At 42.2% G+C, this 26,394-nt stretch overlaps 1 protein-coding gene across 1 annotated transcript in view; it reads right to left on the reverse strand.

The window, feature by feature from the left end:
* Nucleotides 1-3,662: 3,662 nt before the first annotated feature.
* LOC146177830 (Kv channel-interacting protein 4-like) overlaps nt 3,663-26,394 on the reverse strand; it is an 83,881-nt gene continuing 61,149 nt past the window's right edge. The window contains exons 3-7 of the mRNA XM_084581691.1: nt 22,437-22,506; nt 19,187-19,257; nt 17,511-17,723; nt 14,916-14,978; nt 3,663-3,860 (exon numbers count right to left, since the gene is read on the reverse strand). Of these exons, the coding sequence (XP_084437817.1) occupies nt 3,810-3,860; nt 14,916-14,978; nt 17,511-17,723; nt 19,187-19,257; nt 22,437-22,506 (468 nt within the window). The 3' untranslated portion in view covers nt 3,663-3,809. The remainder of the gene's footprint in view (nt 3,861-14,915; nt 14,979-17,510; nt 17,724-19,186; nt 19,258-22,436; nt 22,507-26,394) is intronic.

Consider the following 26,394-nt stretch of genomic DNA (forward strand, 5'->3'; position numbering starts at 1 on the left):
TATTATGAGGAGCAAGTTAAAAATCAATGATATATCATTAATATAAACTAAAGAGTGTACTCATAAACATAATTTCTCTTGTTAGTCTGCACATGTTGCTTTCGACCGATTAGGAAACCTTTAGTTAAATGCAGTTCTTCGGATTTTAGACTTGTATAATTTTTGTAACAATATATTGTATTTGGTTGAATGAAGCGTTTACTTGATGTTTGACGGCAGAATAAATGTTACTTATTAAATTTCTGAAATGCGTTAGATTATTTGTTTCTTGTATTCATGAAGATTCCGGAGGTTTTGTTAGGGATTTTTATTTTTTAATGAGGGACATGGAAACCCGTGACATTCTACCATTTGTTTTTGCTTCTCGAAATTCAACTAAAGGAAATGCGATCTCTTAAGCGTTTTAACTTTGCTGACAAAGGTATCTTAGAATAGAGTAGTATCGATCGAGGAATGCACTTTTTCCTTATTTGTTTCTTCCAGCAATTCCAGAAATAGTGTTTTTGTCTAAACTTCCTGTACATTATGGTTCCAGAGTACTATTTTGTGTTGTTTAGTTTTGAGGTTCAAGTAAAAATATTGGTAGCTGATCACTTATCCTATCTCCTACCAAAAGGTGTATGGTCTTCATTCGACTACTTCCCATTTTCCTGTTTCTGAAATAAAAAAGTCCAAAACTTGCAAGCACTAAACGTTTTGGACGACATAAATGACAAAGTTGCTTACAAATGTGGTCCAGTTGGCCCTATCCGGTAGCCCGGGCTAACACGAAGAACGGGAAAGTTGCTTGACAAACAGGCCAGGAACCTGCATGATGTCACATTCAGCTTGAGCAGTTTTCATCTGTCAAAGACTTCAATTGTAGCTGTTATAAGCGCATTGTCAATCAAAGAAGTACACACGTGTGGAATCAGTGCAGTCATAAATATTTTCAATGGACAAATGACTACAGATATCAAGCCTAAACGAAGCCCGCTTGTTCGTGCTCCCATGATCGTCCATAAGGTTTTCAGTCAAAAAGATTTGATCTTTATTCGTACATAAAGCTGGTTGCACATGGTATTGAATTCATACGTGCGAATCTCATTAGGGCACTATTTTTTCCCTACCGCTTTCTATTGCATATTCATTTAATCCATGCCGCCTCTTATTGTATAAAATATTTCTCGCTGTATGATTTTTTTTTTTGCCGCAAAATGGTTGCATTTGCAGCTTTAGTTTTACTGGAGACATGTACTATCCGTTTCCAGGAGACAGGGCAAGGACCTTGTTAAGCTGCTTCTGTTGCAGCTTTTTGTTCTTGCCCTTGCATTTGTTTCTGTAAGAATGAAAACGTAAATAAGTTCAACAAAATTATTTGAATTTAACATGCAAGCACTGACAAGAATTCGTGTCATGAGTATTTTCCTTATTTTGAGACGGGCTCAGCTAACGAACTAGCAGTCCCTCTTAGCTCTGTTTTCATGATCGTTACATAGCCGCTAATGCCACTTTTGTCTTGCATCGCATTTTTCAAGTACGTAATTATTCAAAAACTCACAACAGTTCATTCTTTATTTCATTTTACCACTGCTGGTACAAGGAATGGGGCGAAAGTTATCGGTGAGCCTATTGTCTCGCTTTCGGTATAAAAGCAGTCAGCAATGACTTGATCAATACGACAGGAAATAGTGAGTACATCTTTGGCCTCGAAGTTAAAGGCCCAAACCCTATGCATTATGCAAGAGGCAGTAGCAGTTGATGTCTGAATCTCTTATTGCGTACCCTAATTTCTTTTACTTGCTTTTTATAGAATCTAGCATAAGAGCCTGTTTGACGAGTAACAACTCCTGCTCCACGAAGGCGCAAACTTTGCACCTGACCACGCATCGCATCAAGGGGTCAGTATGTATGATGCAGCCTGCAAAACCAGAGTTAAATCATTATTTCATTACAGTATTACACGCACTGATCTCCATCTGACGTCCGGGCCCGGCCAGAGACCGAGGTTTAGAGCCCGAGCCCGGCCCGGGACGACCAGATCATCGTTCTACTGAAATGGCTGCGACGCTCGGAGTGGAGCTTATAGCGCGGTCCCAACCTTGGCTAGTCATGGGCCGGTTTTCGCAGTTTTTGTTTCAGTAAATTGATCACTGTGATTATGTGAACTGCTATATAAATAAAGAACAGGCAGACAAACAAGCTCAAATTACCGAAGCGCTTCAAAAAAATTTCGTTTTGTATTTTGTGTCCGAAAGGAAGTTATAATCCTTAAAAACGTCAATTGTTGGGCTAGTTGGTGATCAGTCTTAAAATTTATCTTGTTTAGAGCAAAAGGACAGACCGCACAGTAAGAAAATACGTACAACACAAGCGCGTGTGTTTTAGTGTTTCTTACTGTGTGCCCTGTCCTTGTGCGCTAAACAAGATGAATTTTAAGTGGTTTCAGTCGTGTTTGCCTTGTCTTCTTGAACAGCGGTCTCGAGGCTGCGCACGTATGACATAGCCAGACTCGAAAGTTCTGTACACGCCCAAGCAGATTTTGGAAGGTAGTGGGCATAAAAACAAACTTACCAGAGAAGAGAGATGGGACGCTAGTGTAGAAGGCGGCCTGTGATTGAGGCGGCCGCATTTTATTTAAGGCTCCCTGGACTTGCCATTGGTGAGACAGCGGAACCGGCCACCAAGACGCGGCAGTGTCCGAGCGTCGACAGTTGTGTTTTGACTGGTGACGCTTACTCGAAGTGCGCCGCTGACTAGCACAGTGTAGTTTTTGCTACAAAATCACGAGCATGGTGCACACGGGCAGTACGTGGGAGCTAACATACATGGCTGAGCACCAAATGGATGTATGTTGCTTGACACTGCAGCAGGAGCTGCCAACTTGGGCCTCTTCTTTCACATGAGAGGCTGATATCTGAATCGGCCTGCCAGGACAATTGCATTATATTTACCTCTAGGCCACCACACAACTTTCACGCGCCTTGGTAAAAGCGGCACTTTATAGGTGAGGTAGCCTATTCTTTCGCGTCATACTCTTGAAGGTAGAAGTTAAGTGGTCCCCATATTTGCTTTTTTCTAACAAGCCCTACAAAAATACAAACATTTTGAGTGAAGTTAATATACACATGGGAAGTTTATTTAGAGGACACAAATCTCAGAGAACATGGGGAAAAGGTATGAAAATGCCAGTAACAACGCCCATTCCTGGACCCACACACACACAAAAAAAATTGTTTTGTGGAGACGAGCTAGAAAGTTGAGAGATAGGGAGATGCACAGAACATAATGTCTGCCTCCCAAAAATAAGGTTGGGCCCCACAAATTGAATCTCAAAACTAGCCTGAAAAATACCATTCAAAATTAGGAAAATCCTAAAATGCTGATCCAAGTACAGAGAGTAGTACCAAGACAGCAAAGAAAGCACGAGTAGAAAAAAAAATTGTCCTGCAACTTCGAGCAGGAGATAATGTAGACATGATGCGCACAGAATAGGGGACAAATATGTGCACCATAATTTGAATCATTAACATATCACTAAGAAAGTAACAACGACACTCTAACGGAGAATGACATAGCACAGCCTCCAAGCCAAAAGACTGGATAATAGCAGCAGATTTAGGTAATACTCACTAACAAGTGCCTGCCCGGGTTCAGCTCTGAGCAGACTGAGTGAAGGAGGGACTTGCAGGGGAGTGCTCGGAGACAAAATGAGGTGGACGTTGATGGCTCGGCGAAGAGATGGGACAGAAGTGACAAAGTAGATGGGCTCAAGTGATCTCGCGTAGCAGTGGCGTTGAAGACGAGCTGGCCTCTTGAGAAAGCACCTTTCAATCTAGTACTGTATCCAGTACGCTGAGAGATTTGACGATGTCTTCGTCCTGCAAAAACGTTAGTCAATGGTCGGCAGTAAGACAGCGTTTCTCATATCACGCAGGAGGTGCACAAGCGGGCCGTAAGTTCAAATTTATGACAATAAACACTCCATAGATAAACTCAGCACGAGTAAAAAGAAAAAAAGACAATCAACAGCGGTCAGGACTGAGAACTTTGAATACACATAACCACTCGAAGAAAAAAAAGACCGGCCTAATAAAATAACGTGGTTATTCCATCTATAATCTTCATTGGCATACAAAGGCGATACAAGCTGTGATTCACCAAGGACTTTAACCGCTGGTCATTTCAGAGGTATAATAGAAGCAAAAACGCTGAGCTACTTGACAAAACAGATGAGCTAAAATGAAATTACAAATAAAGGAAGCCAAGGATGCATTTTACTCTACCCTGAGTGATAAAATTAAGCGTAACACAAAGGAGCTGTGGAGATTTGCTAATCAAAATTGAAGAGATGAATGCACCATGCTATCGTTATCTGGTGGTAGTGGTTTACTTTTTTTTAATAATCAAAAACAATGAAAAGAGTATTGCCGGCCGCGGCAACCGCTATCTAAAAACTGAAGCACTTGAGCGGCGGCCGGCGGGAAAGAAAAGGGGATAGAGAGAGGATAGCGAGGGGAAATATTGAGGGGAGTTATAGGAAGAAACGACAGGGGGAGCTTTGTACACTATTTAAAAAGTACAAACGGTCAACGAGTTCACGTCGCTCGCGCACAAGTGTCCGAGCGCTGTCCACAAATGCATGCGCGAGCGGGCACTACATTTGTTTGCTATCGTTATCTGTTGGACGTTGTATGTAACTTACGAAGCGGGAAAATTCAGATGATCCAACAATTGCTACCGACCCGCATCTAATCCTGTTCTAGAAACAGTCAACTATAGTTTGCCAAACGTACCAGATATAGGTGTATAGTACGATACACCTATATAAACTACTGTCTATAAACTATATACAACTATATAAGCGTTAAAACTATACATAAATGTCTATATAAACCTACTGGTGAAAGTACTGTCCGCATTAAGGTCGCATTTCACTACCGGCCCAAATCATTCCTTTCCTTGTGTTAAGTGGTGCGCACCTATTGTTCGAAATTTTCATGTCATTTTCCAACTACCCTTCAAATCGAAAGAACTACCATCAGATTGGAAAGTTGCTAATGTAGTTCCGGTACGTAATACTGGCCTTTGAAGTCTGGTTACTAATTACAGGCCCATTTCACTAACTAGTTTGCTGCAAGACGTTAGAATGCATAATATAATCCAGCATTTATCGTCATTGAGACGGCAACAAATTCTCCGCTCCTTCTCAACATGGCTTCAGGGCCGATCATTGGTGCGTGACTCAATCGACTTAATTTTCTCACGATCACGATCGCCCTCTCTGCTCCCAAAAAAACTGGGCCACTCCAGTCGGGCCCAGGGTCACGCAGAACTTTTATGACGATGCCCCAACCCCAGGCCGTACGTTTGCCCCACGCTCGAGAGAAAGAGACGAGAGGCGACATTTATTCGGCAGCGGCAGTCGAGGGCTGTTCCTTCCGACTCACTGGTTCTTCTCACGATCTATTTTCTTCATTTGATTCTGGCACACCGATAGACTGTACCGTGTTAGATTTCTAAAGGCTTTTGTTAGAGCTCCGCATGCTCTATCTTTTTCAAACTATCTTACCTTGCAATGACAGATTGCGTTCTGAAGTGGCCTGAAGACTACGTAACAAACCAAACCCAGAAAGTAGTAATTAAGGGATGTAATTCAGTCTCAGTCTTAGCATTATCAGGAGTGCCAAGCTGGGATCCGCACTAGGACCCCTTTTATTCCTAATAACCATTAATGACAGGCTTTTATTTATTTATTTACAATACTGTAAGCCCTAACGGGATGTTACAGGGTAGGAGAATAAAGAAGATATACAGAAGAAAGGCACGCACATTTCTACATGAAATATAATTTAGTTTTTTCTTGAAAGCCTCAGTTGAGCTGGTACTATAAAAAAAATGTGGGGATTCAAGTTATTAAATTCAACAATGGTTTTCGGAAGGAACGAGTATTTGAACAGGTCAATTCTAGGTGTGTACAGCATAATGGCAAATGAGCGATTAGTACGGGCTGAAAAGTTTCCTGGGGGTCGGATATACAGAGTAGAGTCAAAATTAAACCTATTTTCATGGAGCAAGTAAAGAAACTTGAGGCGCGCTATTTTGTACGTGTGGCTAGTTCAGGTAGTTGAGCTTGGATGCGTAGAGCAGTGACTGACTGTGTTTTGCGGTAAGCAAAAAATATAAATCTTAAGGCTAATCTTTGCACCCTCTTCACTTTATTGATCTGGTACTGGCTTTGCAGGTCCCATATAATACTGGCATTCTCTAACTTAGGTCAGACCATACTTTTAAATGCTTGAAGTTTAACATCAGGTGTTCAGTGTTTCTGCTTACATTTTAAAAAACCAAGTTTTCGTTGAGTTGAGCCACATACCGGATCAATGTGTACGTTCCAATTTAAAGTTTCAGTAATTGTGACGCCTAGGTATGTTCTTTTGTTACACCTTTGCATTGGAATGTTAATACTATTGGTAAAACGTAGGGGACATTTCTTGCTGGTTATGGTCATGGCAACAAATTTCATTGGGTTGAGTTGCATATCCCATTTCATACACCAATCATAAGCTTTTTTCAAGCATTGATTCAGCAACATTTGATCATCACCAGTTCTTACGTGGCAAAACAAGAGACAATCGTCTGCGAACACCCGCACTTCCACATGACAGTCTATATCTTCAGTAATGTCGTTAATGTATATTAGAAATAACACCGGACCAACAACAGAACCTTGTGGTACACCGGACGATACATGAGAGGAGGATAAATTTTCGCCGGCTATTTCGACAAATTGTTTCCTTTCGGAAAGTTAAGCGAGAACCCAGTTAATAATCTGCAAATCAATGGCGTATGCATACATTTTTGAGCAGTTTATCATCACACAATTTGTCAAATGCTTTCATCATGATCATCATCATCAACCTGACTATACCCACTGCAGGGCGAAGGCTTTACCATGTTTCTTCACTTAACCCGGTTTTGTGCTAGCTGCATCCACTTGACCCCTGCGAACTTCTTTACCTCATCCGCCTACCTAAATTTCTGCCTCCCCCTGCTACGCTTTCCTTCCCTTGGAATCCAGTTTGTTACCCTAAGCGGCCATCGGTTATTCTCTCTTCGCATATATATGTCCTGCCCATGCCCATTTCTTCTACATTTCCACTAGAATGTCAGTAACTTGAGTTATTTCTCTGAACCACTCCGCACGCTTCCTATCTCTTAATGTTACCCCTGCCATTTTTCGCTCCATAGTCCTCTCAGTTGTCCTACACTTAAGTATAACCCTCTTGGTTAGCGTCCACGTTTCAGCCCCATATGTGAGTACAAGTAAGATGCAAATGTTGTATACTTTTCTCTTGAGCGATACCAGTAAGCTGCTACTCATAATCTGCGAGTGCTTGCCAAATGCGCTCCATCCCAATCTTATTCTTCTTGTTATTTCCTTTTCATGGTCCGCATCTGCGGTTACTACCTGTCCTAAGTAGGCATATTCGCCTACTACTTCCAATGCTTCGCTACCTAATGTAAACTGCGTTTCCTTCTCGAGGCTGTTAAACATTACCTTAGTCTTCTGCATATTGATTTTTAATCCTACCTTTCTACTTTTCCTGTCTAGGTCATCGATCATTATTTGCAGTTCATCCTCCCAGTTACTTAGTAAGGCAATGTCATCAGCAAATCGCAGATTCCTGAGGTATTCTCTATCTACCCTTATCCCTAACTTCTCCCATTCCAAGTCTCTGAATATTTCCTCTAAGCAAGCTGTGAATAGTACTGAGGAGATCGTGTCTCCTTGCCTAACACCTTTCTTTATGGGAATTTTGTTACTTTCTTTGTGCAGAACTATGGTTGCTGTGCAGCCACTATATATATCTTCTAGCACTTTCACGTACGGTTCGTCCACCCCCTGATTTCGCAATGGCTGCATCACCGCCGAGGTTTCAACTGAGTGAAATGCTGTTTTCAAATGCGTTACGTAGGCCTAATGCGATAACATCTATCTATTTCTTTGAGTTGACGGCTGCGGCGAAGGTATGAACAGTTTCAAAAAGTTGAGTTACTCTCGATGAGTGACGTCGAAAACCATGTTGCCTTGGGCAAAACAGAATGTTATTTTCGAAAACTTCCATTAAATGTTTAGCTATAACATGTTGAAGCCGTTTGCACGAAGTAGATATAATAGATACAGGACGATAATTTTCTATGTTAAATTTTTACCCGATTTATAAGCTGGAGTAACCCTCGCGAGCAGCCAATCACTCGGAACAGAACATTCGCGCAGAGATACAGTAAAAATCTTCACCAAGAACACTGAGCCCCATTCGCAATAACTCCCGAGGAATTCATTAGGTATCATATGGGGACCTGACGACTTTTTCGAGTCCATCTTTAGTAACAAAGACAATACTCCTTCTTTCGAGATAACATTGCTTTGATCCTTATTGCAATCAGTGTTGTTATTATACAATGCTACCGTTGTGCTATCGTCAGGCCTTGGGACAAAGACAGAGCTGAAGAAACTGTTAAACGCATTAGCAATTATAGATGGAGTGATGCAGATATTTCCATTCACCTCGACAACATTCAAATCAGATTCAGAGCAGATTTAGATGTGGTAGAAAAATAAAATCTTCTAGATTTCTGTAGCTCTGCTCGCACCGGCGTACTCAGGGTAGCAATAAGAACCGGCTTTTTTTTTTTTAATTTTTTGTGGTGCGTGCTGCAGTTTTCGTTTTAGGTGAATTATGGTATGCGTTATCCATGGACAGGGCTTTTCTACTCGTCGGATTTTAGTGGGTACAAATTGAAACACACAGTCATGAAAAACAGTTTTAAAATATGTCCATAAAGTACCTACATCGCTAGTATTCGAGATTCGGTCGAGTGCAAACTTTAATTTGTCAAGTATTGCGGTATCGCCCAGTCGAAAAAAACTACAGAACTGTGTCAAAAATACGACAAAATATCCTATAGTTCTGTCGTAACCATCAGATTTATCTGTAGTTCTGTAGTTTTTCTGTAGTATATTTATGTTGTCTGTAGTTCTGTAGCACTTTTCTGTTGTAACTACAGAAATTTCTGATGTTACTACAGAATGTTCTGTTTTCGCAACAGGTTTCCCGTCAAAAACCGCACAGACATTCTGTAGTAACATCAAAAAATGTTCTGTAGTTGTTTCCGACTGAGCGTCAGCCTGATTAAAATTTTAAACAGTTACCGTTTTGTTGCTTGTAATGTTGTTAACAACCGAATGTTCGCCAGAACAGCTTTGTGATAAGAAACTCCGTCCTGTATAGTTACGTCGTACTGGAAAATACCGTCTGGTAGAAAAAGTAATTCCAGTATTCCGCTGCTCTGCCCTTGCACTCGAGTTGCTTGATTACTACCAGGATTAGACCATGTTTAGCCATTATTTCTAACATGTAATCGGCATGAAATTTTTCTACAGTTCCTGGGATTTGCAATTTCCAGTCTAAACCTGGCACGTTCAAGTCACTCAACAGTACATTTCTGCTACGCTTATTGGAAATATTTCCAATATAATAATCGGTCTTCTGAAAAATTCGACAGAGCTATCAGGGGGCCTGTACAATACACCAATTATCAATGCGGTATCCTTAAGAAATAACTAGCACCACACACTTTCATGGTCATCTATTGGATGAAGATGTTCGTAGGTTAAACTTTTCTTTATTAACAAGGCGACGCCACCACCTCTTGTTTTTCGGTCTTTCCTGAGGACATTATAATAGGATGGAAAAACTTCATCGTCCTGTATGTAGTCGTGCAATCAAATTTCGGTGACAGCAATTAAGTGCGGTTCGCGCAATCACTGACAAGAGTTCGAGACGTTCAGGGTTATTAACAATACTGCGAGCATTAACATTTTGCAGTCTGAGTTCTTTATTGAATATGTGGGAACGGTCTTTGTCGAATGAGATGTCGCGTGTGCTGCTCAGCTTAACACGATTGTTAGTTTCTATGTTCCAGATATAGGATACACCGGCCATTGTCAGTTTGTCACGGATAAGTTTAGCTTTTGCGCCTGCCTCTTTATCGTCTTTTGCTGATTGCCACAGTAGCTTTCTTTACGAAAGGGTTTCTGGTGAGTAGTCATCCGAGATACTTATTTTTGATCCTTTCAGCTTGATATATTTTTTGAACAGTTTTTGAACTCCATTTCCCTCTCGTCTCCACGGGCAGCCTCGGCGATGGCGAGAGACGGTGGAGTGCCACCACAGCGAGCGGACGCTTCCACTGAGGAAATTCTATTAAACAGCCTGGCCCGCTTGCTTTGTCTCGCTGAGTTCTTCTCGGCTACCAGAGTGGCCCGAGCTAGCGGCGTGGCCTTTGAAAACAAAATCCGGCCCCATTAGAACACTCCAACCCCTCAAAAGTCTCGAAAAGTGTACAAACGATTGTGCATGGCTGCAAGCATACCATTTAAATTTTGTAGCATCTCTCATCGAGAATGAAATAATAAGCAACTTTTCGGATCCGATTTCTAACATATAAACAATAGCGCCGAGTTTCCAGGAAATACCTTGGGTCGAGCGTTGCACCAAGTCTAAGTCTAAAGAATTCGCGATCACGCGACAATATATTAGATTATAGAATGAATGAGAAGAAAAATGGAGCAGGTGTATGAAACACGAACAAGAACACTTTTGAGAAGCTGACTGCTTAAAAGTAGGATTGTAAAAGTCTCGAAAATGAAATGCATTCTACTAGGTTTTCCGGACGTATGTTTCGACTTGATTTTCGACGTGTTGGTGTTATTTGTTTTATGTATTTGCGTATTTGCGTATTGGACGCAGACCGTCATATTTGCCATGGCGTTTGGAACCGCAAGTACCGAAAATATGGTTTGAAGTCATGCAACTCTTTGCAAAAAATAACCATGCAGCTGCGGAATCTGCTTACCAGCCGTGTAATGGACTCTATAAGGCATCGTTAAAGGCCGACATGAATTAAAAGCTAAGTATGAAGGCTGTTCTCACTGACAAAGTGGTTTAAGACTTGATATAAGTCGTAAAGGCGCTTTTACAAGGCCGAGAAGGAAACCGTTTAGCCTGGTTACTTTTGGCAAAGTAAGTGGTCGCTTGCTATCCTATAATTTGCCAACACATGTATGCTAGAAGCAATCATAAATACCATGAGGCCACTCGGAATATTTACAACTTGAATCACAATTTATGTACAGTTTTCGAAAAGACTGCCTTCAGAAAGAGGTAAGCCAGTGCTATGTATACATAAACAAAAGAAACGCGCGGCAGCATAGTTATTAGGAGGGGTGCCCTTGGTCGCGACTAAGTCTGCGTCACCAGATATGATGTAGTGCTTTTATGTAGCATGTCAGCTTGATGCAGTAATTTCAGGACTCCCTGCGACTACATAAACACCACCGGGTTTTGTCCTAATTGGACCGCTGGTGATTTCACAGCAAAGAAAGTTTAATGATTTGAAGCAGAGAGAAGAAAACTAGAAAGCAGAAAGCAGCATAAGTAAATAAATAGGAAAAATAGAAAAAATGAAAAAAGAAGCCAATTTTGACTCCTCACTCTGGCCGATTGCGCTATTTTAACCTACTAGGCATGAAGCAACTAGAGCACTATAGTATAATGATGAGACAAAAAATTACCAACGTTGAGCTCCGCCTAAACCGATCGCGACGTGGGAAAACACTGTTCGCCATTCTTTGCCTACTGTAGTCAAGGTGAAATGCGCAACAAACACGACACAAAAGTAAGAGGAACACGTATCACGGGACGAGCGCAAACTACCAACTCTTTATTGAAGGAAAAAGGGAACAAATTTATACTCTCGGCAACTCAAGCGTTCATAGCTCAATCGTTTTCCACCCCTCCGCTACCAGAATTCATGGATGACATGGCTCAGCACGTATGACAAACACCTTAAAACAAGGTTAACTAAAAATAACTGATAAGAACCTTAGCAAACGCAGTCAGTCTCAAGTACTCGAAGCAAAAAGCAGTCAAAGAAAACAAAGTCAAGTATGTGAAGCAAAGGCAGTCAATCGCTCGTAGCAAAAGCAGAGTCAAGTATGCAAAGCAAAAGAAGTAAAAACAAACAAACAAACAAAACTTAACAACAAGAACGAACAGGGCAAAAGTTAACGAACAACCTGTATCAATAACAGTCAATCTCTCGTGGCAAAGGCCGTGTCATCTATGCGAAGCAAAGCAGTCAAAACCTAAAACTTTAGACAATGTAAAATAAAACATTACTTTATCACCTAGGACAGGTCGTCAAGGCAAGTAACAATCAGTTGACCCTGGGTCTCGCGATTTAAAAACAACTCAAGCGTGCAGTCCAAGCGGTCAAGTCACACGTGCCTAATTTTCATACTCTAAATGCCGTTTTCAAAAAGGCTACTTCATTTCTGTACAGGACGACTGATGCGTCACTAACGCAGTTACTATCGTTCTTTATAAAAAACGCTTCCAAAATCTCACGTGCATTGGCACTACTGCCCCTGCCAAGAATCTTTATCTCATGAAGCCTTGGCTGACATTTGCATGTTCCGCAATGCTCAGACAAATTTGTGCTAATATGTTTATCGCCTAATGACCGTTCATGCTCCCCTGCACGCTCATTTATGCAGCGCCCAGTCTGGCCTATGTAGGCCTTTCCACAAGTCAGTGGTATGGTGTAAACTACACCTGTCGCGCATTTGACAAAGGGCTTCTTATGTTTTATGGTACAGCCACCTTTCCTTCCTTTCTGCTTTACTGTGCGTGAGCACAGCTGGCCTAGCTTCTTTGGTGCCGAGAACACCATGGGTACCGAGTACCTGCCGGCCACTTTCTTCAGGTTGTGCGCGACCTTATGCATATAAGGTACCACGACCGGTCTTGTACCTTTGTTTGGAGCCCTTCTGCGCGCTTTTCCCTTCAGCTTCTGAAGCAGGGATTCGCTTACTGCCGTCCGGATCGCACAGGGGTAGCCCGCCGCTTCCAATCGAGACATTTGGTTTTCGAAGCTTTCACTCATTTTGTGCACACATGACTTCATGAGTGCGGACTCAGTCATTGCTACCCATTGTCTTGAGTCCGCACTCATGAAGTCATGTGTGCACAAAATGAGTGAAAGCTTCGAAAACCAAATGTCTCGATTGGAAGCGGCGGGCTACCCCTGTGCGATCCGGACGGCAGTAAGCGAATCCCTGCTTCAGAAGCTGAAGGGAAAAGCGCGCAGAAGGGCTCCAAACAAAGGTACAAGACCGGTCGTGGTACCTTATATGCATAAGGTCGCGCACAACCTGAAGAAAGTGGCCGGCAGGTACTCGGTACCCATGGTGTTCTCGGCACCAAAGAAGCTAGGCCAGCTGTGCTCACGCACAGTAAAGCAGAAAGGAAGGAAAGGTGGCTGTACCATAAAACATAAGAAGCCCTTTGTCAAATGCGCGACAGGTGTAGTTTACACCATACCACTGACTTGTGGAAAGGCCTACATAGGCCAGACTGGGCGCTGCATAAATGAGCGTGCAGGGGAGCATGAACGGTCATTAGGCGATAAACATATTAGCACAATTTTGTCTGAGCATTGCGGAACCTGCAAATGTCAGCCAAGGCTTCATGAGATAAAGATTCTTGGCAGGGGCAGTAGTGCCAATGCACGTGAGATTTTGGAAGCGTTTTTTATAAAGAACGATAGTAACTGCGTTAGTGACGCATCAGTCGTCCTGTACAGAAATGAAGTAGCCTTTTTGAAAACGGCATTTAGAGTATGAAAATTAGGCACGTGTGACTTGACCGCTTGGACTGCACGCTTGAGTTGTTTTTAAATCGCGAGACCCAGGGTCAACTGATTGTTACTTGCCTTGACGACCTGTCCTAGGTGATAAAGTAATGTTTTATTTTACATTGTGTTTTGACTGCTTTGCTTCGCATAGATGACACGGCCTTTGCCACGAGAGATTGACTGTTATTGATACAGGTTGTTCGTTAACTTTTGCCCTGTTCGTTCTTGTTGTTCAGTTTTGTTTGTTTGTTTGTTTTTACTTCTTTTGCTTTGCATACTTGACTCTGCTTTTGCTACGAGCGATTGACTGCCTTTGCTTCACATACTTGACTTTGTTTTCTTTGACTGCTTTTTGCTTCGAGTACTTGAGACTGACTGCGTTTGCTAAGGTTCTTATCAGTTATTTTTAGTTAACCTTGTTTTAAGGTGTTTGTCATACGTGCTGAGCCATGTCATCCATGAATTCTGGTAGCGGAGGGGTGGAAAACGATTGAGCTATGAACGCTTGAGTTGCCGAGAGTATAAATTTGTTCCCTTTTTCCTTCAATAAAGAGTTGGTAGTTTGCGCTCGTCCCGTGATACGTGTTCCTCTTACTTTTGTGTCGTGTTTGTTGCGCATTTCACCATGACTACAGTAGACATTCACCAACTAGCCCGCCAACAGCTCCTGTTAAAGCCATTCATTTTGCTTGCTGATTTAGTGCTCAGAGACTGCTACAGATTTGGGAAGCGTGTTAAACACCCTTAGTTTATTTGATTTTGGAGAAAGTAAGGTGCAGAATCTGTCTGTCTTGTCGGTGGTAGATACATCTACTTGCAATTAACCATACAATACGTATGGCGGTAAATGTGACATTCGTTCGAAAATCTATTCTTAATTAACCACCAAATTGACAGGCACATGGAAGCTAAGTGGGAAGTGTATGACACCACAGTGCACAAGGTGCAACTGCGTCACAAATATTGTGGCGAAACCATGACATGTATGTCTGTTGCCACATCCTGCGGACAGCACTTATGAGCCAAATAAGACTCACCTTCATATGGCTCAGACCGGCCATATGAGCATGTTCTCTATTGTTTGAAATAGTGTGTCAAATTTAAGATATGCTAGCTTCCTGGCCCGAGCCAAAAGTAGAACGCCCGAAAGAGTTATGAGTAGAGTTGCTTACCAGTAAACATGTCTCAATGAATTCGTCATAAGTGACCACGCCGTCGTTGTTCAGGTCGAGTTTCTGTAATGCACAAAACGATACTGTTATATTTTCATTTCTTCAATGCGGAGCTGATTACGTGAAGTCATCCGTGTCTCTTGCACACACACAAAAAAACGGACCCTCGTCGACTACATTTCTTCACAATTTAGAGAGAGCTAGAATAAGACCTATACGTGATGGTTATATATGTATAATATAATTCGCCCATAGCAGTTTGGTGCATCTGTTATCAAGGCGCATCGCACACTCCACGGTGGCTTTGCCCAACCACTAGTGTAGCTGCAGCCATGCGATAGGACGTGTCCAGAAAAGTAGATTAAAATCAAAGCCTTTTTGTCCAGATTATTAAAGTTTGAAACATGGTTATGTCAGACACTGCGATTTTGTAAGGAGTATTATTCTTACACAGTGTTGAACAGGAAACTACAATGTGCCGCTGCGAAGGAGCAGAGGCTGTATACATAGCTAACATGGGCGCCTAAGCACTGACACAGAGAGAATATAAAGGCACAATGAGCATTCACATTAGCTTCTTCTCACCTCCACGAACCAAACATAGAGCAAAATTGTGTTGAAAACCAGAAAAAAAACGCTAATGCCACAACAGTGACGAATAAAAGAATTTAAAATGAGTTAAATTATATAAGAAAGAAAAAATAGCAATAAGGATACAAATGATAAAAAAAACAAAAATGTATATCAAAGCAGAACCAATATAAATAAAAACAACCGGTATCCACTTGCCCAAAGCAAAACAATCTCTCGGTCAAAGCGGGTGCTAGTTTGTGGTGTGTGTGCTGGGTGACCTAATTTCTAATTTGGTTTTTGTTTGCATTGATGAATATTTATTTATTGTGCATTGTTTCTATTATTATTATTGTTATTATTTTATTTTTACATTTTAAATGTCTGTATGTTTATTTTTTTCTGTCACTCGTAGTGGCATTAGCATTTTTTCTGGTTTTCTACTTTTTTGCTTTGTGTTTGCTTCCTGGAGTTAAGAAGTTGAAGTGAGCGCTCGTTAATTCCCTTCTCCTATCTGTCTCCGTGTCTAATGTGCTCATTTTAGCTATGCATTTTCACCAACTCGCCAAGATATCTGTGTAAAGGCATTGTGTCTGCGCTGAAGCTTAAGCTCCATTGCCTATAGAAATTCTTGTGCAATGCAGCTTAGAACACACTTAAATGCACATGTGGCTAATAATCCGTACTCATTAGGAAAACATCGCCTAGTGCGATATGAGATGTTTGAAGAAATTGATTTTGTTTATCGCTTTCTCAGCTATTTCGTGGTTATATATATATATCTTGCATATTGCATAAATAAATTGCTAAAAAAGAGCAACATAAATGTCAAAGCGACCAATTCAGAACATTTTAATAAATGTAAAAATAAACCTAACAAATAACCCCAACGTAAGTATGAACTATGAATTATTAGCGCCTTATGGGCTGGTGGAGTCGTGGCGCCCCCATCTCCATTTGTCATGCCCGATAGAAACACCTCTGCTCGGCCCTTAAAGCCGGAAACAAGCTGGCTCCACCGAGCAACACTGTACGTCCTTCACACTCATCAATCACGATAGCCTGGCAATGACTTTTTTTAACTGCTGTCACTAATAAGCAGAGGCAATACGATTCATGGCGCCTGCACCTTTCAAGAGAGGGCCAGGGCTTCGTTCAGATTGTTTTATTGCCTGGTAACCAGTCAACGGATATTATATGCAACATAATGATTCTTTCAACTCTAGAGCTCCGACGCAGTATCATAGTGGGGTGGTTTCTTTTTGTTACACAGCAACAAAACATAGAAAGCAATAGGCCGAACAAGCATTCAAATGAGCCTACAAAGTGCACATAAATGTGAAAACCGATGATAATGAAAAAGAAACAATATGTAGTAGAAAGGAAAATTAAAAGAAACGCATTCGGTGTTCTTCTGGTAATAGGAGAACTATAACCACTTTTTTAAGAGAGCATATCTCACATCAAAGGTAATCGTACAAATACAGACATTCGCATACAAACAGAAGTAGCAGAATCAAGTATCAACGGGATTCACAGTTTTGAAATGCCAGCAAAACCCAAAGTAAAACTTCAGAAGTCTAAGAATCAGATAAAATTGTGCACAATAAAGCGCTCAGAAAAAGAAACTTTTGTCTCCTGTTTTGATATATTTGGTAGGTCCGTGCCCTGCCTGCAGACAAAATTCAATGAGCTGTGTAGATCAAGTTTTATTAGCTGCGCGTGCACATGTCAATTACCGGCCGGAATTTTTCAAACATTATTGCGGCGAGTGCGATACAAAGGTGTTTTAGTGTGGGAATGGGGGGGGGGGGGGGGAGTAATAATCTCAAATAAAGAGGAAGTTTTTCAAATTGTTCTTGTTCGACGAAACATCCATCGATACATGTCGTTTTTGTGACACGCAGCTTGTGAAAACAAGGGAGTGATGGCCTATGACGGCGATCGCCGAGTACATGTCGACGTATATATATTTTTTTGTGCCAGGTTGTTATTTGTTTGAACGTGTAATAGAGCGAAAGTGACCTGGAAGACCCTTGCTGCGTGGTCTCTGGCCGACTGCTCGTCGGCATGGGGAGCCGTGTAGCGTCCAAGCAGGCTGTAGACCGAGGAGATTATTTCGAATATCTCGTCGCGTGTCACCGCGCCGTCTTTGTTGATGTCGTACAGGTTGAAAGCCCATTGCAGCTTTTCCTGAGGCGACCCGCGGGACAGTACCGACAGGCCCATCACAAACTCCTGCAAAGAGCGGAATGGTGGATGCGGTTGTTATTGCTGTTGTTTTGCGACGAAACATTAGACAGAAGCAGGGCTCTTCCTCTTCCTGTAGAGTTGTGCCGAATAAACACCTGCAACTGCAGGCGAGCAATCGTGCAGACAGGTTAAATCTCCAAAGGATCGCTTTCTGCTGTCTGCTTCTCTTATTCTACATCTGCACTTCCAATTCTAATTATTCATCAACTTTTGTATGCACGAATAGTGCCCTGCAGTCTTGTCAGTGGGAATGGACAAGAGTGTGTACCAAGCGTTATACCGCCTAATAAAAGGCTGAACTTTTACCACAAGACATTCACAGGTAAACCTTAGCAGCTATGATTCTTACTAAAACCGACGAAACATGCGCAGCTTTGTCAGGCTCTACAGTTCTAGCACCTAAGAACATCGTAAAGATTATTTGTGAACAATCATGACACATTCTGCGTTGTTGTCCGCTTTTTATTCTTAGATGTGTTCCCTTGTGCTGCTATCATGGCTATTAATAAATCAACTCGCACAGTTCTTACTGTTGCGCTTCGAAGTACTAACCGTCATTTATGCTCAGTTTTGACAGATTCCCCTCGAGCCTTTCCACGAGGCAAAACTTAAACGGGAAACAAAATCAATAAATAATAATATTGCAATGCCTATCAACCAAGAAAAGTGATATAGGGCTGCAATAATTGTAAAAGCGCGTTTTTCTGGGAGATATGTGCCCGATGGTTGATAACTTTGAAAGTTCAAAGGTGTCATCTGAAGACTGGTCCGCTATAGTTGTGCCCATAGCAAAACCAACTATAAACAACATAAATTACTGGTCCTTGTTTCTGGAGTTCATATGCAGACGTGATTTATTAGCGGCCCTAGCAGCTGTTTCGCCGGTTGAACTTTCGAAATAAAACACCTTCACCTCTCTATGTTTTTCTGCCTGTAGTTAGGCACAGCGTCCACCTGCTCAAACGACGAAGCAGCATCCTGCATCAGCTAATATGCGTCTAAAGGCAGTGCTTTCACACTAAAACAAGAACCTAGAGAGGGAGACCAGAGAAACGCTAACGCAAACGCAAAATTTTCACCTCGATCTGTAAGCTGGCTTTCCTATTGGCATCCTATTATCTGATGCGCACTCTCTCAGTATATCTAAAGACTTACGACGAAGCCGACCTCACCTTCAAAGGCTTCACGAAGTATCCGCGAATTGTTTAAATTGACCACCAAGAAAAACTAGTTCTCTTTTCAGTCAATAGAATCATAACCACCGCGGCTAGGAATTGAGCACAAGAGTTTGGTCGCCGTAGACAAATTGCTTAGCCTGCGAGTCACGGCAAGCAGCATTGCAATGTCATGCGTCAAAGCTTGAATGATCAATTATACGTATTGCATTGTTTCGTTTACGGGCAAAATATTATATCCTGTCTCGTGAATAAGGAAAGATAGAGCCTTGCCTTGAAGTTGATGGTTCCAGCCCTGTCCTTGTCCAAGGCCTTGAACACGTAGTGTGCGTACTGGGTGGTGTCTGGAAACAATAATGTATGGCACTAATATCATAACAATATAACTTGCAATTCCTAAAGTTTACCTTAGTAATAACAAGTCAGTAGTGACTTATTATGGCCTGTTTCTATCTACGGAGAGTATAATTTAGCGTTTGATGTTCAGTGCGTTTTTCCCGTGCGTTTTCAATATCAGAGTGGCTAGTTTTTACAAAACGTCGAATGGTGCGCTCAAGTCTTCTCTAGTATAAAATGCGAAAGCTTTGCGCGTTCCATGCCTAGTTTTGTTATGAGCTAGTTCTGCGGTTCGCTGCTTTTCCGACGTCTGCGAATTTAGTGTGCCTACTTAACTTTTTGTCAGTGTTTTTTTAATTGTTGTTTTTAGTTTAGCTTTTATCATTTATATTGAATTTTTCATGCTTTTGATTTTGTTTTTCATTTTTATTTTTATTACATATGAGCCCACGCGGAGTCGTATATACGGCGGGCGAGCGGCGCTGCGAGCATGCGCCCGCCGATAACGTTTCCCTCCTCCTCCTCAGAGCCGCAGTTGATGGATCCTTTAGTTTAGTTTGTTTACAGGGTTTAACGTCCCAAAGTAGGTCAGGTTAGAGGAGAGATGCCGTAGTGGATGGCTCCGGAAACTTAGACCATGCGGCAACGTGCACTGACATCGCACAGCATACGGCCGATTTGTTTTCACCTCCATCGAAAAGCTGCCGCCGCGGCAGGGATTCGATCCCGCATCCTTGTTCACAGCAATCGAGGACCCTAACCACTTCCCCATTGCGGCTGAACACTGGATGGATTATAAGAGCGTTCCCTTTGAAACGGGGTTGTGGCAGTTCCCATAATGCTTAACTTTATCAACCACTTCGTCATTTGTCCTTCCTCTCAACGCCCCCGGCGTCCTTACGCTACACTAGGAGAATTACGGACTCGTTCTGAAGACGTCGGCGTACGGTAGTGGTTAGCGTGCTAGGCTGGGCCACGGATGAGTGGCTGTTCTAGTCCTGGTGTGAACGCAATTTGCTTATTTCTCGTATTTTCTTCCTCACTCGTGAGGGCACATTTTGACCGTGCCACTCAAAAAAGGCTTCCGCATTAAAAGTATTGATCTTTTTTGTTTTTATTTGGTGTCATGGTCCCTGCATTATTAGCAAATTTGCTGATAAATAATGGAGGGTAGCTGGGTGGGCATCATAAATTAGACTCTAAGCTGCTACATGTCATTCATCTGAATAAGCACAGAAATAAAGGCAAGAAGCGCTTTTTACAAATGAATTATTTTGGGGGAGAACCCACAGCCTCACGCGTCTAAATAAAAGGAAGAGGCTAATAAAATGGTGAAAACTCCAAATACTGAAAACCGACAAATGAAAGCATCAAATTAATAAGAAACAAAAACAAAAAAAACAGCGCGGTGAATTTATGACTGCGGATGTAAGATAGTGAGGCCTTTTTTCACTAGTGTAATCCGTTGTTAATGTAAACAGTGGAATACTTCCTGCATGTACAAAACACGTCGATGATCCTCGGATGCTCTGGCCATAGCATTGAGTGGCTAACGTTGTCCGATCAGCCTTACATTCTCCAGAAAAAGGTCCTGTTTCTAGCTACTTTATTCATGATGTACGGCAAACCTTGCCTCGTACACCTTGTGTGCGTGAATTCTTGGCACTATGTAGCGTTCTATTTTATTTGTTGGCTGTTTTTACCGCTACATTCCCCATCACATATGACAGATGTAGAAGTCCCGTAACTGCAAAGGCGGCTGCATATGATGGGCGGGTTATATAGAACTACAATGAGGTACTTAAGAAAAGAGGAGGTGAATGAGTTAGTGGGGCAAAATTTCAGTTTTATCTTACGAGTAAAGTGAAGTGAAGGGAAATGTTTTTTGTTTCTCTGCAGCGGGTAAAAAAACTTGGGAAGGACAGGCAAAAATGCGTTATGTACACCCTATCGGACCCTGTCCTTTCAAAACAATAAAAAGCAAAAGAAGAAAAAATATCCAGATGATTTTTCCAAAATTTGTTATTCCGAAATTGATGCGTTTTTATGTGTTTGTATATGATTCTCCTTAAAAGCAATAAATCTCAGGTGAAAGTTTGCGCATTTGCCAGTAATCTCCTGTTCTGTATTATATATTTAGGGCTTGTATATTTCCTCGCAATGAAAATTACAGATCCACTCAAAGAGAATGATCCATTGGGAATTGTTAAAATGTTGTTCATCCGTTTTATCGCGAAGCATCCATAGTTACGCAAATCAGCCAAGACAAATTTTTCTGAACACCATTACGCCTGCAACATGCGCATCACGGCACTTACTTCGCCTGCCAAATTCCGATAAAACTTTGCCTAAGGATCAAAGCGAGACGAAAGACCGAATTATTTTGAATGAATGCCTTGAATTGTTTTTATGTCCGTTTTGTTTTTTACGTCTCAGGAGAAAAGGTGAATTTTAAATTAGGCCACACAAAATTAGAGCGACTGCGAAGCATGACCCACTTACTATTCTGAAGAAAATTGACTCAGGGTATGCCTGCAGCGGTATTACATAAAGAATACCAAAGAATTCTTACATAAGGGTGCAGACATTATCACTGCTGCTCAGTTTAGTCAAAATACCCCTGCGTGTATACTTTATGACCTGCATTAAGTGTTACTGGGTTGCGACCGGAAACGCAGCTGGTATGAAACCAACTAGCTCGAATGTACTGTCACAATGCAAGTGTTGCGCACTGTGCGTAATGCTGCAGCCCATATTGAGATGTGCGGTTATACGGCGACCTAAGTGCGGGATGCGCACAGTGGCACATGCGTTCTCTAGGCTGCTGAATTCCGTGTAACTATTTGCTCCTAATGCTAAAAAAATGTTATCCGTTTGATTAGAGATAAAATCTGACTTCCCCTAAACAGCCTTCTCCCAGAACCTGTCCCTAAACAATGCCACCACTTCAGGATTTATACTTAGCTGACTCCCAGTTCAGCCACTACTTAAATACATAAATGTCAATTCGGCTTTCGGAACAAAATTTTGAAGATTCGGCATTCACCAGATTCTCGTCATTATTACGTAATCCAGATGACCCCAACACCATCTATAAAACTGGTTTACGGGATACTATTGCGTGCTTTTCTGGATATTTATCGTCTCCCTCACACTGCATGCCCAGTTCCAAAGGAAGGATGCTTACCTGCGAGGGGGAAGAACTGGCAATACATGTCCTTGAATGTGTTCTCGTTCACTAGGCCGCTGGGACAGGACTGGAAAATGGCGAAGAGAGTGAGATCAGTGCGGCTGCCATGATCCAGAACTTATTGCACGATCGGAGATGTGTGCACAGTTTGCCAACTGTTCTCTGCTTTGAGCCGTACAAGGGTCTTTCATTTGAACCACAGCCTTACGATTAGATATAGATGGAGCATTTGTAATGCCCTGACATTTTGTTCAAAACTGCAGAACTAATCAAGTGGTTTGTTTCCATAAGTCTCGCAAGATCGCGATCTAAATGACTTGGCTGGACTACAAGCAAAAAACAGCAGGAATTATCGAACAATTTCCAAAAAATCAGCATCTCAAAATATTTGCCAAATTCGAGAAGGGCCTATTACAGCAGGAGTTACAGCGTAAAGAAAACTTGAGAACAAATGAACGTGGTTAGTTCGCTACTGGAAATAACATATACTGACGTCTTTAACGGGGGTGCATTTTGAACTACCTTCACAGTAGTCTTCGCTTATGTCTCTCTCACTGCTCCGTGTGCGGGAATGGTGGGAGCCAGCATTCAGTGAAAGAAATGAAATCAGCCACTGCTGCTTTAGCGCTTTGCGCGCTTGGCCGGTAAATATACTGAAAAAGTAAGTAGACACCTTATCCATTATTGAACTTTGTAATTGTTCTTTCCATCTACCCCGACGCTCGCGTACGCAACGCTCACAAGTCAGCGGCAGTCGTAGTACATAACAGAGCCACGAAGGAGCATGCTCCATACTTTGTAACCTTGTTTCAGCTTATGCGGAATGGTCTCCCACATAAAAGAAAGTATACATGAAGGGTACCCCGCTTTCTTTTAACCGCTGAACTTGAGCGCTGAAATTTGACGAAACCATATGGGGGCATGGTTTGTTCAGAGCCCATTGCAGGGAGTCTAACAATCACCCGCTTCGCCAGCAGGAGCGCGGTCAAGTGGGAGCAATCCATTCTCTGAAAGCAGATTGCACCTCCGACAAAGTCATTTTTAAGAAGCCTTATCATGAAATCTAAGAACTAGAGTTCACTGTTAGTTGGGACTTCTTTGGTGAAACTTAGACCCTGGTTGTGGTTTGAGAATCACCTATACTTCGTCTCACGAGATGTTTGCAGCACTGTGAAAGGCAGCGGAGCCCTGGCCCAACCAGGATCATGCTTGCTATAGGCTTTTTTTTTTTTTTGCTCCTAAATGCCTCTCGCGCATGTGCACTATAATAGATAAGTATGTTTCTACTGTCACCCCCACCAATTTCGGAGTGTGATAGTTGAGTAGCAGCACAATTAGCTATTTTAGTGTGCATGATCCTGATTAGACCAGGTCGCCCCTGCCTTTCGCAGGGCTGCAAACAGCTTGAGGTTTTTGTGTCCGCACATTAAACGGCACCTGTTGGAAGTTCTTCTGAATTGCAGTCAAATCCTTCTCCCTAAAGAAACCGAACGGCATAACAGCCAATCCACACACATGCCACCTAGGCGATTTGCACCTAGAGGATAAAAAAAAGCTGACCCAGGAAGAAAAAGGACTCTCGAAGGTACTCACCGTAAAGACCCAGAAGCTACATATTCCACTGTGCGCCATTGTTTTGGAAAGGGGGACATGGCAGCGTCCAAGATCGCGCGAGGTGCCGACACACCATGTGACTTTGCTCCCCAAGAACTACACCGGGTTCTCCATCGGCCCTGAACTGCTCTTGTATTCATATTTCCCACCAAGGATGTTTAAGCGCGGTCAGGGAAACCATCCAGTCCGCTGGCTTAAGTCCGGTTTTAGAATGTAGCAGGAGTACGCGTTAACCGTTTCATTTCGTTCTTGGAATTTTACCTGAACTGGAACAGCAATTCTGTAGCACTGGCTATTATGTAGCGCCTGTCCTCTGCCATATTTTTTCCTCTTTGTTGTAGGAGCCGGCATCAGACGCTAACTTGCTGATCCGCACTTAGTTTCGGTACACAGATATATCAATCACTTGATAATTCTTAAAGTCATTTTAGAGCATAAGCTAGACGCGGCAGTCGCGAGGAGTATGTCCGTGTTCTCCAACGACAGCTATGGTCTAAGTTTCATCAAAGAGGTTCCAACTAATGGTGAACTCCAGTTCTTGGATCACAGGCTACGGTTTATAAAAGATATAAAAGATGAATTAAACGACCATCATTCGTGAAGACATCGCTGATGACGTCGGCAGAACTGTGGGCGCGCAGGAGGGATGGTGCTTATCTTGTCTTGACTTTTTTTGCGTGTATTTGTGGTTCTGCTGACGTTGCCATCGCTGACGTACCAACCAGCTCAAGTTTAACCAGTTTCATGAAAGCGTTTTTTCTCATGCATATCACATATATTTGCATTTACTTATTGTACGTATAGTGTTATTGTTGTTTTTCATAATGTTTCGTTTTACCTATGCATTCTTTCTCTTGTTTCTGCTTTCTTCCTTATTGAGTTTGCTCCCGCCTTATGTAATGCCCTCGGGCCTTTAGGGGAAAAAATAAATGAAATGAAATGAAATGCGGTCGGAATATACGGAGCCCTTCACTACGGCGTCTCTCATAGCCTAAGTAGCTTTGGAACGTTAAACCTATTAAATCAGTCAATCTATCAATCAATCTTAAAGATAGCTTAGGGTACGCCTCAGGTCGCAGATGAGCCAACGTTTCGACAAGTGGACTTGTCTTCGTCTGGGCATGCCCAGACGAAGACAAGTCCACTTGTCGAAACGTTGGCTCATCTGCGACCTGAGGCGTACCCTATCTACCCTTGTTCAGTTCTTTTTTATACCGTGCAAACCATCTTCTTCCTTTCGTTCTACCTTAAAGGTAGCTTGTGTTGGATATATAATCCGCGTTCACAGAAAGGATTGCTCCCATTTTACAGTGCTCATTCGATGCTCGTGAAGCAGGATTTGTTACGGAAAGGGACTTTCAGCAAATCATGCCCCATATCGTTTCGTCAAATTTAAGCTCTTAAGTTCAGCGGTTAAAGGCAGCAGAATACCATCTTTTGTGGTTTTTCCTGTGTCTGAAGCCATTTCGCAGACGCTGAAGCAAGGCCTTCAAAGCAGAGATCCCGTTTTGCGCCAATGCATGGCAGTGATTACGTCCATTCTCAAGGTTTCGTATACTCTTCAGAAAGTAGCCGGCAGACATAACGTTCAGGGCCCACTTTTGGCTCCCGGGAAGCTTTTTAATCTTTCCGACATGAATAACCGGGAAGAGCGATCGGAATTGCACAATGAAACATAAAATGTTCACCCAGTGTAGGACTCGCTTTGTTTATCAGATTCCCTTTAACTGCAGGCTCATTTACATTTACAAGGAAGGTCGTTCTTTGAATGAGCGCGCTGGTTAACACTGCCGAAATCTGAGACACGATGAAGCTTCCTACTGGATCATGTTTAAAGACTTATGCGCTACTTGCTAAACAACGGGACAGATGCAACACAACATAACACAGAACACAAGCGCTTGTATCGTATTTTGTGTTTCATCCGTCCCCTCGTTTAGCAAGCAGCTCATTAATCTCCAAATATGACCTACCAACTAGCCCCTGTGTTAGCATTGTTAGATCCCAGTGGATCACTGCAAAGCTCCCTGGAATTGCCATCCTCGGTTGAAAAAAAAAAGCGTCTTGAGAAGTGGAAAGGGAAGATTCGAACTCTACTTTTTTAAGAAAGAAGGAAGCAGATGCGTCAGCAAGCCATCCATTACGCTTGGCAAGAAAGAGACCGCTTTTCTAGAAGGATGCGTTCAGGTTGTTCTTAGTTCTCTCATTGTCGCTCATATTTTTGGTGTTTGGTGCAGCTCTCTTTTGACAATATGGCGTTGTTTGTGAGCATTTCTATTTGCACTTTATGCCTTTGACGCAGGCTAGGTCTGAGTAAATCATTTTTGAACTTTTTACCTTT

Source organism: Amblyomma maculatum, chromosome 10 (genome assembly GCF_055883805.1).
Source record: "Amblyomma maculatum isolate TAMU_Amacu chromosome 10, ASM5588380v1, whole genome shotgun sequence".
NCBI lineage: Eukaryota > Metazoa > Arthropoda > Arachnida > Ixodida > Ixodidae > Amblyomma > Amblyomma maculatum.